The 15,199-nt window shown below is 50.3% G+C and overlaps 1 protein-coding gene across 1 annotated transcript in view; it reads right to left on the bottom strand.

Annotated features, from left to right (window-relative positions):
* Positions 1 to 11,628, bottom strand: part of Rspo4 (R-spondin 4) — a 43,877-nt gene extending 32,249 nt beyond the window's left edge. The window contains exon 1 of the mRNA XM_059259659.1: positions 11,550 to 11,628. Coding sequence (XP_059115642.1) covers positions 11,550 to 11,628 — 79 coding nt within the window. The remainder of the gene's footprint in view (positions 1 to 11,549) is intronic.
* Between the last annotated feature and the right edge of the window lie 3,571 nt (positions 11,629 to 15,199).

Here is a 15,199-nt window from a genome sequence, read left to right as displayed (position 1 = left end):
AAGACCCTCTTAAAAATCCAGCTACAAATATAAAGAAATAAACCTAAAAGAACTACAAGACACATGATGTATATTTTGCCTGCTCAAGCATAAAACAAAAAAAAAAACTTCTTTGGCTGACTTGTGTACAATGCACAATCTATACTTTTACTAATACAGATATCTATGTTACCTTTAAAAGTTTATGTATTTTCAGAGCAAAGGGACCAGACACCAGTGAAAACAATGGCCCAGGTGATCCAACATCCAGAACAGCTTCCAGGCTGCTGACTGAGATGATCCAGCCTCATGGAATACTCCAGTCAGGACTTGATCATAATCCTAAATTTTCTCAGGGTCCCCCAAAGATTACCAGCACCCCCAATCAGCAGGAAGTAGTCTAGAGAACTACAACCACATTCTCAAAAATAAATTATGGATATTTGTCATTGTTTGGGGGGGTTGGTTATAAGTTGTTATGGATACTGGTCAGGAAAAAAGCTAAACAAAGGAGATTAGATTCAGGGATTTTGTTCTGAAAAGAAAAAGGGGAAATATAGAAATGATAGGATAAAAGGGTAGATTATTGAATCTACTTTAGTCCAAAAAAACTATTAATCTTACATATTTTACATTAGTATGGATTTTAGTTTATTGACACAAATTTAAAGTTAATTTTGTTAAACTGTGTGTATATTTCTACTCTTGTTGAAGATATTATGTTTATGCAACTCATTTAACAATGTAATGTATAATTAAGAAATACAGATTAATAGTGTCTATAATAGTCAAACTTACAGTCATGTTAGTTAGGTTTTCTAGGTATGCAAAGATATATTTCTGATAGATAGGTAATCTTCAAAGACCTACAGAATATGACATTTAAAATGTTTTAATAACTTGGACTTTTCATGACAGTGAGACATGTCTGCTCCTGGCAGCACCAATGTCCATCCCTGGGCTGGTGGTCCTAGGTTCTGTAAGAAAGCAGGCTGAGCAAGCAAGAGGGAGAAACCAGCACCCCTTTGTGGCCTCTGCATCAGCTCCAGGTTCCTGTTTGAGTTCCTGTCCTGACTTCCTTTGATGGTCAACTGGTATGGAAGTGTAAGCCAAATAAATCCTTTCCTCCCCAACTTGCTTTTTGGTCATGGTGTTTCGTTGCCGCAATAGAAGCTCTGACTAGGACACTCATGGCTGTCCCTCTTGAAACCTCTACCTGTGCCCCAGCACATCGACTCTGCCCAGTCATGGATTCGAGTTGTGCCTCTTGCGCCTGCTACTACCTCCTGACCACTGTGCGGCTGGGACCACGTCTTAGTTCTGGGTTCCCTCTGGTGACAGTTTTGAAGCAGACTACATATCCTTTGTCCTCAAGGCTGGGACTGACACCAAGGCCCTGTCTGGGTGGCTCCCTTAGTTTCAAAGGTGGTGCACTGCAGTGACATCTTGCCAGGCCAAGCCCTAGGGAGGCCCTGCGCTCCCTACCACAACCCTACAAGGTGCAGGCTAGGCATACCCTATTTGCATGGACAGACAAGAGAGGCTCAGGGTGGCAAGAGGCTGGTCAAAGCATGTGCAGCAAAGAACCATGGGATGCAGACTGGAGTAGAAGCCTCTCCCTGTCCATATCTGAGTGGTAGCCCTCTAAAAGCTGGGAACTACTACTGAAAAACACACTGTCCCAGGGCCCAAAGTCCCCAGGGCTAGACCCCACACTGTGTGCAACAAGCAGGAGTTATGGCAGCCAAGCCAAGACAGGATGTGAGGGAAGGCCCCGGAGATCAGCTCCTGGGTATCTCTGATCTGGAACTGTGTGCATGTGGGGACAAGCTCTTAGGAACAGTCCCCAGGCTTTCTAAAATCCACCTTGCAAACAAATGTCCTCAGTGTGACTTCCTTTTGGATGCAAGAGAAGAAGACATCTCCATACTGGGGCCACTGGACCACATGCAAGCTGTTAGCTGGGGATGCCCCTCCTCTTGGGGAGGGCTGCCACTTAAGCCAAGGTGACCTGTCTCTAGAGGCTGAGGAGGGACACACACAGGAACACCTGCATTCATTCTTGAGACCCAGCAGCACCCTGATGATCAGAAGAGAAAGCTTAAGGGAAGGGATGACAACGATGTGGCCCCTGGCTCACACCTCTGTAATTTCCATAGGGCCTTCCAGAATGCTCTCCCTAAGATCAAACCCAGCTCAGTCCGTAAGGCAGAACAATCCTGTCCCTTCCAAAAAAATGTAAAAAGAAAATTTAAAATGTGCCTACAAAATACTTTTAAATCAATACAAAATAAAATAGAATTAGTGGGTTGACTATGGCAGCATGTGGTGACTGGATTTGACTATGGCAGCACCATGCCACGTGGTGACTGCTTTCCACAGGACTGATAAACTGATAAAACAAACCAATAAACTTGAAGAGACTCTTCAATGTTAAAATAAGATGAGTCAATAAGCAGGTGGCACCAGGGAGCCCACAAAACTGGCAGGAAAAAATCAGAGAGCCCAATAAAAAGGGGAGCAAAAAAAATTAAACTGGAAAGCTAAAACATATTTATGAAAATAAACACTAAAATGGGGTTGGGGAAATAGCTCAGTCAGTGAATGACTTGCCTTGCAAGCACAAGGATCTGAGTTTGAGTCTCCAGCATCCACATAAAAAAGCGGGTGTGTTGGCAGAGACAGGCAGATTCCTGGGGTTCACTAACCATCCAGCCTATCCTACAAAACAGCAAGTTCCAGGTCCCAGTGAGAGACCCTGTCTCCAAAGACAAAGGAGATGGTGGCTAAGGTTGGCCTCTGGCTGCCACATGTATGTACACATCTCCTCACAAACATGCACATACATGTACACACATAAACACATAAAATCCCTAAAAATATGATAATGAAAATTAATAAAAAATTTTAAAATAAAATGGCATTTAAAACAGATTTAATTCACCTGTCAAATACATTTCCATACATTACTTTTAAATGAATAGATATTACAGATTTAAAATATCATTAAAGCTTAAATCAAGATTCAAAATGTAAAAATAGTGGCCAGAGAGATGGTTAAGAGCCCTGGCTGCTCTTTCAGAGGACCTGGGTTTGATTTCCAGCACCCGCAAGGCAGCTCACAACTGACTGTAACTCCAGTTCCAGGGGAATGGGCACCCTCTTCTGGCCTCTGCAGGCATCAAGCATACATGTGGGGCGCAGACAGACGTCGGCAAAACACTCACAGAGAGAACAAAAGATAAGCAAAGTCGATTTTGAAGAGGAAAATTAAAAATTCAAGTGATTTTTAGCAATTTAAAAAATAATGACAGAAAAATATAGTCAGCACAAGACAAAAGCCGAGTTTTGTGGATCCCTGTGGCTGATGTTCAGGAGCTGAGCGGTTCAAAGGCCACCTGACTAGGATTGCAGCTTGTTGTACGTGAAGGGCAAGGCATCAGATGATACGGCGTCACTTGGGAACACATAGCTTGTTACTCATCGGTTCGTGGTGATCCCTGAACCTGGTGTGCAAAACCACGCTCACCATCATCCTCTCAGGTCACTGCACAGGGGAGTGCAGATGCTCAGAGAGGGTGGCTCACTAGGCCACGTCACACAGCACCAAGCACCGATTTTATCCTCAGAACCTAGGCTCCTCAAAGCTACCTCTGTTTAACTCACCACATCTGCTTAAGATCTTCAGCTGGTGTTAGGGCCATGTGTGGCATTACTTTTGAGCATTCCACATACTCAAGAAGCCTGCCTCCCGTGATACATGGCTGTCATCAACCCTAGCTGAGGGCCTTGTGTCTTCCAGATGGGCCACAAGCAGTGACCTTCAGGACACCGTGCAGTCAGATGCTATCACCGGCCCCGTTGTCCTGACAGGCAGCAGTGACATTCGGGAGCATGGCTGTACGGACAGCTGGCACAGAAGGCCAGGCCTGTCTCAACCCTGGCACAGGTCCTTGTCTGGGGTTTGACACTAGCCATTCCGTTGAGCACCCCTGTGTGTTAGAGTGTGCTATCCTCATTTCAAGGCTGTTTTGTGAATCAGCCAACAGAGGCACAGAACGAGGCGTGACCAGTACTGGGCATCAAGGGCAGCAGCACCCATGCCCACATTGCCACTGGCCCCAGGGCACACCTAAACTCACTAGACAGCTACAGCACTCACCAATGCCAGAGCCCTTTGTTCTGCCACCAGCTGTAGGGAAAGTGGGCGCTCTGGAGATAGGGGGTGACTCCCCGCATGTGGTCGGTGGTCCCAGACATGGCTTGATTCCCTCTTGCATTGTTGGGGTATAGCCCCTTCTGAAACAGGCATCAGAACCTCCCTGTGAGCCATGGAGTGGGGCCTGGGCCCTACAAGAAATCAATCCAGGGTGTGGACGTGGCTCAGCCCGGGGAAGCAACACCCAAGGGTGCAGGTCTCTCCAGCCAGAGGCCAAACACGGGCCATGGGATCTGAGAGAGGGCATGCGACTTGGATTAAGAAAGAAGGCTTGGGCCCCCAGGGACCTGCCTGGGGACATCGCATCTCTCCCTGTCTGTGTGTGGCCTTGGCTAGCTGATGCCTGTCCCTAGAGCACAGATGTCTGCAGAACCAAGCCACCTCAGGAGCCATACGGTAAGATGGGCCCTCAGAGGCCTGTATTCTGACACTGGACCCGAGCTCAGTCATCAATTATCTGGATTCAAGTCCTGGTTTGGCAAAACTTACTTTGTCAGGCTATTGTGTTGGAACATGAAATGGCTGATATTGGGCTGCTTTCAACATCCAAAAATGGTGATTGCATAGGCTTCAGTTAGTGCTTCCGTCTTAGCTCTGTTTACCGCTCTGTGGAATGTGGGTAACTCAGTCTCCATGAGTGGTGGATGTGAGGCTGGGAGACCACTGTGCTCAGTAGGTACCAGGGTCAGGCAGCATTTGGACCTTAGCTATGTGGTCTTGGACAAATTACCTAGCCTCTCTGGGTCACGTATTTTCTCAGTTATATGATAGGTATAATACTAATATCCACCTCCCAGGCTTATTAATCTAAGGGATGTGAGCACTTCTGGGTGTTAGGGTCCCTCAGCAGCTGGGTGGTCCCCTCAGTGTGGGCCACTGAACAGCCTTGTAGAGGCCTCGAGAGCGAACCATGCCTGCAGAGGCCGAATGCAGTGGTGACAATTACTGGTTGAAGGATTTGAAATTGCCCCTTCTGTAGGTCAAAAAATTGGGCAGTCCCCCAGGGAAACTGAAGGCGGTATGATTTCGGTGAAAAATGCGAGCAGATTGTGTGGAAAGAGCTGGGTGAGGGTGCGTGCTCTAGGAGTTACCATACCAGACGACTTCACGTCTCGACAGCATCCACAGCCACGGCTCTGGATGAAAGACTAGCCCTGAAATCACGACAACTTTAACACAGACCTTAACCAAGTCCCCAGACCCTGTGTGGTGCTGCACATCCCCAGGTCACTGAAGAAGCCTGTGAAGGCACCTGACCCTCGTCACTGGGCTGCCTCCCTCCATCTGTGGAAGGTCTCTTCGTTTCTTTCGACACCAGCTCGGCCTGGGGAAGGGCAAGGCAGGCTAGCAGCCCTCTGCTACACCTAAGGAGCCACCTCGGACTTCGCAGGCTCTGGAGCAGCAGCCTTGCTGTCCTTGGCCACTGGTCCTTCTGCACCTCCGTGGCCGCTTATAGCTGCTGACTGGGGGCTGGCCTTTTACGGCTGCCACCTCCATTTTTACAAGTGTCGATCTCGAGGGCGCGTCTGGCCCTTTTTGTGCCTCCCCACCCCACAACATTCTACAGCCTCTCTCAGGAACTCCTGAGAAAAAGTTAAGCATGGACTGCTCTGCAAATCATAATGTTCTGTGCAGAAAAGAGGCTGGTTAATGACGGCACTCGGCGCTCCACCGTAAGTGGGATTTGCTCCTGTGGGTTTTGGAATCAGAAAGACCCAGGTCACACACATTTGCTGTGTGACTCAGTCCCCTCAGTTTTCTTCCCGTGTGCGTGAGGGGGTGGGGACGGGGGGAAGAGGAGGAACTGTATCCACCAGACAGGGCTGGGCTGAAGGCCAGCATGAAGAGAACATGACGGTGTCTGTCATACTCACTGCTCTGGGACGTCTAATGCAGGAAGACCCTCAGGGCCCAGACAGATGAGTCCAACCTTCTAGAGGTCAACATTCAAGCATGCTGGGAAGGATATGGCACCAGGCTTGGGCAATCAGAAGCAAAAGACCTCGGGAATTGCTCATGGGTGTGTATGTAGCTGTCCCCAGGAGGGAGTAGAGCTGTAAATCAGACTTTCTGGGCTTACTGCCCGGCCCCTTGTGGCCCACCTGGCCTTGATCTCCTCTTGGGAAAATAGGGACCCTCCTACCTTCATAAGGTCCGGCACCTTACATCTGTCCTGTATTAGGCCAGCTTGTAAAGGGCTGAGTGCCTCAGACAGGCACAGTGGGGCAGAGAGGGGGATGGCACCCATGTTCTGATAATGGGAAGGACACACTTTCAGAGGCTCGTGAGACGGCCCAATAGACAAAGCACTTGCTGTGTGAGTCTGGCGACCTGGGTTCGGGTCTCAAGAACCCATGAAAGTCCAGGTAGATGTGGTGTCACTTGTAATCCCAGCACTCAGGAGGCAGAGGCAGAGGATCTTCCAGGCTGGTTAGCTAGCTGGACTAGCCAGAATCGCAAGCCCCAGGTTCAGTGAGAGAGTCTGTTTCAATAAATAGAGAGCCATTGAGCAAGACACCTGACATCAATCTCAGACCTTCACACTCATGCACACACATGTGAGTATGCATACATATAAACATGCACATAACATAGGCATGCACACCACATACACGTACACAAATAAAAAAAGAAAAGTATTTTATATTAACATTCACACTGCACACAGACTCACTTATGAGCACACATACTACATATTCATGTGCTTTTACACATACTTTGCATGCATGCTCACACACTTGTGTACACAGCCCTACACAGAAGCAAGCATCACTACCCTTCTCAATATTTCAAAAGCACTCTGCCATTTTCTGCAGAGTATGGTATGCGGTGGCCCCTGGCATGATCCCGGGGAGGGGGCACACAACCTAGAATATTTACTCTGGTTCTTTACAGAACCAACCTCCAACTCCACTCTACTTTCTTCTACCCTATCCTGTTCCCTTCTGTCCTATTCTGTTCCATGCCATTTCATTAAAAAACTCTGACTGCCAAGGCTTCAGATCTCGGTGTGAATTTCTTTCATAAGGGACAGCAAAAACTCTTACACACGATGCTCCATCTCAGCTGTGTCTCCTCTTGGAGCCCCAGAGTCCCTAAGCAATGTCCCCTCTTGGAGTCCCCAGCCGAGACTGAAACAATGGCCAGCCTGCCTGTCAAGGCTGGGCGGAAGAGCACTGGGCGTCCTGCCATGGCGCTATCCCTGATGGACTTTAGGGACATGCTGGGTATTACGACATCAGTGACAATGCAGTGCCCACTCATGCTGTCCTCAGGACCCAGGAGAGCCTGGCCAGGGGAGCTCAGCAAATGTGGTACCCCAAATCCCTCCATGACCCAACACTGGCCTTGGCCACAATGGGACTCCCATCTTCACCCCATCGCGTGGTCCCCAAAGCGGCCAGGCCCCCCTCCTCCTGCAGGTTGTTACACTGTGCCACTGCTCAACAGCCTGCTAAGGCTCCTCCTAGACATGACCGCCAGTCCTGACAGAGTTCCTTGCTCCATCTAGGCATAGGCTGGATGCCTCCTAAGCTATGGTTCTGTGCCCCAACTTAGCAGCTGGGAGTTCCCCATAGGCTCCCCCTCCACTCCCTTGAGGAAGTCCATCCCCTGTGCAGGGCCCCAGTACATGGCCAGTGCTCTCTCTGTGGTCTCTGCATCCCTGGTGGCTGGGAATGGGGAGGGTGTCTGGATGGCTTCCCAGGGCCACGGCAGGGTAAGTGGAAAAGCACCTCCCTTTGTACACAGGCTGGTTTCTGAGTGGCTGAGGAGGGACAGACCAGGTGTGGAGCTCAGGATCAGCTCCCTGTCTGCCTTGTGTGCAGGCTTCTGCTTCCTAGACTTAACTAGCTGCTGTTTTACCAAGAGACGCAGGTCTCAGGGCAGGATTCCCCCACACCATCCCTCAGCACCGGTCAAGGCATCACCTCGCTCTGCTGCAAGGGAACTTCCCTTTCAGAGCTGTGGCAATGTGCATCCGAGCCTGGCTCCATCTGCATCCCGTCTCTCAGGCAACATATTTTGTTCTGCACCCAGCCATTGCTCTGACCCATAGACAAGAGGCCCAGGTAGCCTGTGTGAACCCTGCCGTCTGTCACTGGCTTGCCCGTATGTGAACCCCCACTCCGGATCCGCATCCAAGGCTGGTGCTGTCATCCAGGCTCTGTACACAGTATTCCTTGCACCCGCCATAGGAAATCAAATGGGCTCAGGGGAACAAGGTCACGGGGAAGTCAATGCTCAGGAGGTATCCTCTGCCCAGCCCTCTCTGCCCTAAGAGGCCTTTGTGTACTTTCCCTACAGGATGGTGGTAAATTTTTCCTGATGCCCAAGGTGGTAGCTTCAGTGGCTCCCACTTCACAGATGTATCAGAGAAAGTGTGTGGCCTGCCCAAGTTCTCATGCCCAAGGTAGGAGAGAATGGAGGATTTGGACCTCAGCCTCACCTCATCCCTATAGGAAGCTCTAGATCTGTGAACAGGGGACACAACGTAGAGTCCCCTCATTTTGCCCCACTGCCCTACTGCCAGGCACACCAGTTCATTTCAAGAGAAATGTCCCCATCTGGTTCTAATTCGTTTATACTTAATTAATCAAAGTGTTTTGTAAGAGACACTTGAGGTCCAAGAACCCCTTTCAAGGCTTTGCTTTCATTCTGTTTTGCAGAAACAGAAAAATTAGGTTTCATAAAAAACCAGTGATGACGTTGGAGCCAGAGGAGCCCAGGTCCATGAGAAGTGGACCCTAAGGGAGGCAGTGCAGACCAGGCTGGGGCAAACAGGTCCTTCCCCATGGCTGGATACTGAGCCAAAGACTGAGGTCAAGGGCAGGGTGTGGAGGAGGAGGCAACTCAGGAAAGCAGGGAAGGGTGAGCCTTCCGCTGGCTTGGATGTCTTAGCTTAGCACCCTCCAGGCTTTTGACACAAGCTGGCGGGGAGGCTGCTCTGTAATACTACGTGAACAGATGAATGAGTGTGTGAGCGATCAGCAAGCAAGACACTACCAATATGCAAGCATCTGAGGAACACATTCTCTCGCCAAAGTCAGATCAGAGGGCCAAAGTCGATGAGACCCTGGGGACCATATACACAACCTTCCAAGACATGTCTGAGAAATGGTCCTCATGCGTATGTCTAGGTTTGAGAAAGGTCAGCCCCTCTGCACCACCTCTTCCTGGGCTCTGATAAACTGCACAGCCAAGAACTCTGCCAAACTCCACCTTTCCCAAACCTGCTTGGTCATGATAACTGTGACTGCCTTGCAGAGCAGGCTCTAGGTTGTGTAGCCTCCACCTCTGTGCCAATGGGGAAACTGAGGCCATGGGCCGAAGCAGAGGAGAAACCCTCTCATTCAAGGTCACATGGCATAAATGGGTCAGGAGAGGGACTGAAGCCCAAGGCTTCGCATCACATGAACGAAGTCACAACCTCACTAAAGATGCCTGGCAGGTGTGCGCACCCGAGGCTCAAAAGCAGCATCTTCATCCAGCTGGACCAATGCAAGGAGCATCACTCTGCTCCCAAGTTCCTGAGGAGGTGCTAGTGAGCTGGGCTAAGGGGAAAAAACAAATTATTTTCATGCCCCTCCCCATCCTCTTCCTTTCATCAGTGAGAATCATCTTAAAAGTCTAGCTCCCCTCCCCTCCAGGGAGACAAACCGAGGTTCCGAGAAAGGGAGACCAACCCAGCTCACAGGATCGCACAACACCCTATCATCTTAGATCTGAGATGCTAAGCATCTGCTGTACAGCCTTAGACAAGTCAATTTCCCTCTCTGAACTTGTTTCCTCTCCCTGCATTCACTGTAAGTAGCTAACCACGCAACAGACAAGAAACTGGGGTGACTAATGGTGACCGTGGGGTGCTCTCGTAGGCCGCGAACTCTCTAGCTCACTTTCTCATAGCTATGGTCCTCCTGATGAAGGAGACTGAAGTGTATTGCTCCCATTTTAAAGACAAGTCAGTGAAAGGAAAGGATTTTAAACATCGTTTCAGAATGGAGAAGCATCTTGGAGGACCAATGTGAAGGGTCTCACACAGGTAAACCTCCCCGAAGTCACTTAGCTGGAGCCTTCAAAGGAGGGATGTGCATCCAGACAGACTGACTCCAGCATCTGGGCTCAGTGAAGGCCACTCACAAAGGGACACCTTCAGGATCCCCAAGTCCCTGCTGCCCACCCGAAGTCCACCTGCTTCTCTCTTCTCTCTGTCCCTTTGTCCAGCTTCCTGAGAGGTTGGACCCCTAGGCCACGGCCCGCCATCCTACCTCATACCCGCTCTCCCACAGCCCCTCTGTGCACCCTGCTCCCTTATAGGAGCTACAGCAGCAATGTAAGGCTTTCCATGAAGATGGACTAGAAGCCCTAAGGGCAAAGTCATTCTCATGCACTCCCATTCAGTATTCTTGGACCCAGGCTCTCAGGCAGCGAGAACAGGTCAGAGCTTCCACCTGCCTATGGGACCACTCAGCAAATCAACCTGCATGACCTTTGGGTTCCTGCTCTACAGAGTGAGCCAGCCCACTCTGTCATTAGGGCATCATAGGGATGTGCAGAGATAGTACGTGGCAGCCTCTTGGCACTGTGGTCAGCCTTTGGCTGTTGATTCACAGACAGGCATCCAGGGTACTAGGACCTGCCCCGTTCAGGCATAGGGCTTGCTAGTCCTCTTGCTCTCCCGGCCAGCACGGGGTCTACATAACTCCATCTCTGCAGGGGCAGTCCCAAACTCACCTCCTAAAGACATCTGACTGTGGCACTGAGGAACTGTGGCACAGGACCCCCAAAGACAGTGTTTTCAGGGCCCAGTTAGTCTCAGGTTCAGGTTTCCTAGTGGCTCCAGGAGGTCCCAAAGGAAAAAAATCCCGAGGCTCCAAGAGAGGACAAACTTCTTCCAAGTCATCCAGAAGAGATCACCAGAGAGGCTCACACAGATCACTTCTGGGGTGGGGGGTGGGGAGTGACAGCAGGAGTCAGGGGCAGCGAGAGAGCCCCATGTAGGGCCTGGAGCCACTGCTCTTGATACAACCCTTTGGCCCAGGGAGGATGCTTGTGCTGGCTTCTAAGCCACTAGCTCTGCCTTCTAGTGCCGTGGTCCCAAGGATGGTTCCTTAGGTTTTTGGTGTCTGTGGAGTTAGTTACCCTTGGGACACTGCTGGGAGGCTGGGGCCAGTGAGCTGGACCACTAGCCCCTTCCCTCCGTGCAGTGTTTCTTGGGTCCAGATTGTTCGACAGCTCCCTGTGCTGACCCTGAGTTAATAGCTCAGGCGTCTAGCACCAGACAGATCCCCACCAGGCTACCACCAGCCTGCCTCGTAGCGCCTACCCCAACGCAGTCCGGCCACATCTGTACCTTGCTTCTTCCTCCGGTGCAGGGCGAGCATGTCCACCGAGTGGGCGACGAGCAGTAGCAGGCAGAGTGGCGCCCGCATCTGGGCAGCCTGGTGCTCCTGGGGCCCGAGCGCCCCGACGGCCCGGCAGCCGCTGTGCGGGGACGGCTGTGGCACGCGATGCGCATCCGCCGATTGCTGGTCGCTGCGGCCACCGGGGACCCCGCCGTGCGCCCAGGGCGCGGTGGGTCGAGTGAGGGCTTCAGCGTGGCCGCGCGGCTGGGGCGGGGAGGAGCCGGCGGCTGGGCGGCGCTTAACCCTCGGGGGGCCCCGTGAGGGTGCTGGCGGTCCTGCCCGCCCCACGCAACCCCACTCCCCGCGCACGTGCACAGGCCGACTGCAGGTACACCTACGCCCACGCAATACCGCACACCCACCACCCGTTCAGACCCTCCAGCAGCACCTTCCCTCTGCCACTTCTGATCTCCTCCGCCCGCCCCGTGCCCCCAGGACCCTCCTGAGCTGTTTTTTTTTTGTTCCAACCGTTTGTCCCCTGACTGCTTCGCCTCCAACACTCCACTCTTGCCAAGAGCTAGGCCCCTCTCTGGCGCACGGGTTCACACCTGGCTCTCTGGTGCCCAGCCCTCTCTATCTCTTGGCTCTCCGGGGTGGGGGTGTGAACCAGGCTGCTCCACTCTCTTTTCTTTCCAGATGTCCCAAACACTTTCTGGTCTGGACCCTGAGTGGTTCCTGCTGCAGCCTCGGGGAGACCCTCTTCTTTGACCCGGTGTCCAGAATCTCATAAATTTGCTTAGGAAGGGGCCTGGGACCTGGAGTGTTTCTTATCTCCGGGATTGGGTTAGTTTTAACAGTTTGAGTGCCAAATTACTCCTCCATAAAACAGTACTCTCCTGCCTCCTGTGACCCTGTGAACCAAGTCCAACCACAGTGAAGTTGCCACAGAGATGTCTGAGACCCATGAGCTTGGCCTTCTGCTAAACACTTTATGTGAGTTAAAAGCTTCAGAACAGCTAACTTCCTATTTTGACTAACTGCACATTCCAAAGGGGAAGAGATGCTCGGAGAGACCAAATGATTTGCCCAAAGCTACACAGTAGGTCGGTAGCCTTTCAGCCACTTCTCAGCACACAGTCTCATCACAGAGGGAGTGGAGAGAGCCTTGGAGGCCCAAAGGACAATCAGCTTTCATGTTTGCTACAAGTGTGACTTGATAGAAAGAGATCCCAAGGCTGGCTGTCTAACCCCTACCCCCCGCCCGCAGCCTACATGCACAGGCCTGCCCCTGGCCAGCTGCAGGTAAACGCTGTGGCTCTCTGCCAGGGCTCTCTGGTTCTGATGAATCTGATTTCTCCCTTTTATCCCAAGTCTCCAACTTCTCACCATATTTTTCAAGTTTCTCAAACCTCTTATACCTGTGTTTTGTTTTGTTTTTGTGAGACAGTGCGTTATGTATCCCAGGCTAGCCCAGAACTCACGGTGTAGCTAAGGATGACCTTGAACTCCTGACCATCTTCCTTCCACTTCCCAAGTGCTATCATTACAGGTGTGTAATACCACATCTAGTGTCCCCTTACATCCTGAGCATTTCTTGCCCTGGCTTCTTCATGGAGTGGTGGCTGAATCCCACTCCTCTTCTCCACTGACTCTTTCAGGACCCAGTCATGGTTTGACACCTCTCCAGGAAGTTGTCCCTGATTCTTAGTCCAGTACCTCTTCTGGGCAACTATAATTCTCCATTATAGATGTCTTAACACACTGGTAAGCACAGACATTTCTGTCTCTTCCTTTGCCCCAGCTACTCATGCCTCCTCTTGGTTCCCACTCTTTAGGTATAGGTCCTTTACAGGGCTTTTGTTGTGTCTCTGCCTGGAAAATTCTTCCCCTGGTCCCTTCAGAACTTGTCTCCAGCATGGCCTCCTCAGAAGCCCTCTCCCATCACTCACTCCACCTCATTCTCCTCTGCTCTCCACAGTCCCAGGAACCACTGGTCTGCTTTTGTCTGCAGCTTGCTTGTGAGTTACATAGGGTAGCAACCATCTGTGTATTCACCATGTGCCCAGTACATAAAATGATTACTCGATACTTTTGAAATGAATAAAAGTACGAATGATGGAGATGAATAAATGAATGGTTGAGCATTCACAAATCCCAAGATTCATTGTGGGACCTTGTGGTGGTCTGAACGAAAATTTCTCCCACAGGCTCAGATGTTTGAGCACTCGGTCCCAATTGGTGGTGTTGTTTGAGTAGGTTCAGAGGTGCAACCTTGTTGGAGGAAGCATGTCACTGGGGGCTTGCCTTGGGGGTTAAACACCACACACCACTCCCAGTCCCCTCTCTCTGCCTCCTGTTTGCAACCTGTGATGTGAGCCCTCAGCTCTCAGCTTCCAGCAGCATCCACAGGACTGTCATGCCGTTTCTACCCTTATGGACCCTAAAATTCTGGAACCATAAGCCCAAATAAACCCTTCCTTCTATAAATTGCCTTGGTCATGGTGTTTTATCACAGCAACAGAAAAGTAACTAAGAGCCCAAGAATTTCCTAATCTTGTGAGCCCAGTGAACCCTTTGGGCTCTCCAGAATCTGAGTTTGAGGATTTAAGTCTCAAACTCAGGATCCCTTTCCTCCCTTAGATGCTCAGAGGGTTTGGTGCTATCTCTAGGGGGCTGTCTTGGCATCTCAGCCTGCCATTCAGACCTTCCCCCAGTACAGCTACCCAGGGAGGGCATTAAGGCTGGGGATGCTGGTGATCTTTCTAGGAGCTGTGGGCCTGAGGCTATTACTCAGGAACTACTGGACACTGTCAAGAATAGTGGCTTATAGCATTTGATCCCAGAAGAAATCCTCTCAGACTGGAGGGCTCAGGCTTCCTCTCTCTTCCACACAGCAGCCCTTCCTCAGCCACAGTTTCAAGTGATGTCAGTTGACAGAAGTCTGCAAATATAAAATGGAAAATTATAGAAACAAGTATTCATAAGTGTGAAATTGTGCCCTGTTTGGAGTAATGCATTCCTCTTGTTTAATCTGGTCTTGGATTTGAATCATACCATTTTCTAGCGTATCTACTCTGTATATATATATCACCTTCCTGTTAATCACTGTGTTGACTAGGCAGTGCTTGTGTTCAAGTCACCATTATATCATTTATTAATAGTCCCAAATGGTGACACCAGTGATTCACATCTGCCAGGAAAAGCCAGAAGTGCTTCCTTTAAGTAGAAAGACAAACATAAACTATCTTGGGGGGTATTGTATTCATTTGACTTTTATTACACTATATTGTTACACTTTTCCCCTCTTTTTATTTGCTGGTGTTGTTAATCTTGTACCACGTTTGACTTATAAGTTGAACTTTATCATAGGTTAGATGTATAGGAAAAGCAATGTGTGTGTGTGTGTGTGTGTGTGTGTGTGTGTGTGTGTGTGGTATGCTTTGTTTCAGACATGCACTAGGCATCTTGGGGGGTATGTGTCTTGGAAAAGGGGCACTACTCTACATGGTTTCAAGTTTCCCGAAAAGGCAAAGGCTTATGGAGAGGACAGAGCTGTTCATTTATGTCCTGTTGACAGGAGTTCTGCTTCCCTGCAAGGGTGGCTGGGAAACGTAGTCTAGTCCAGTAGCTGGAGTCCACATAGTAGGCAGGAAGAGTG

This window comes from Peromyscus eremicus, chromosome 4, assembly GCF_949786415.1.
Source record: "Peromyscus eremicus chromosome 4, PerEre_H2_v1, whole genome shotgun sequence".
Lineage (NCBI taxonomy): Eukaryota > Metazoa > Chordata > Mammalia > Rodentia > Cricetidae > Peromyscus > Peromyscus eremicus.
Note: the sequence above shows the minus strand (reverse complement) of the source record. Positions and strands in the feature narration are given on the sequence as shown.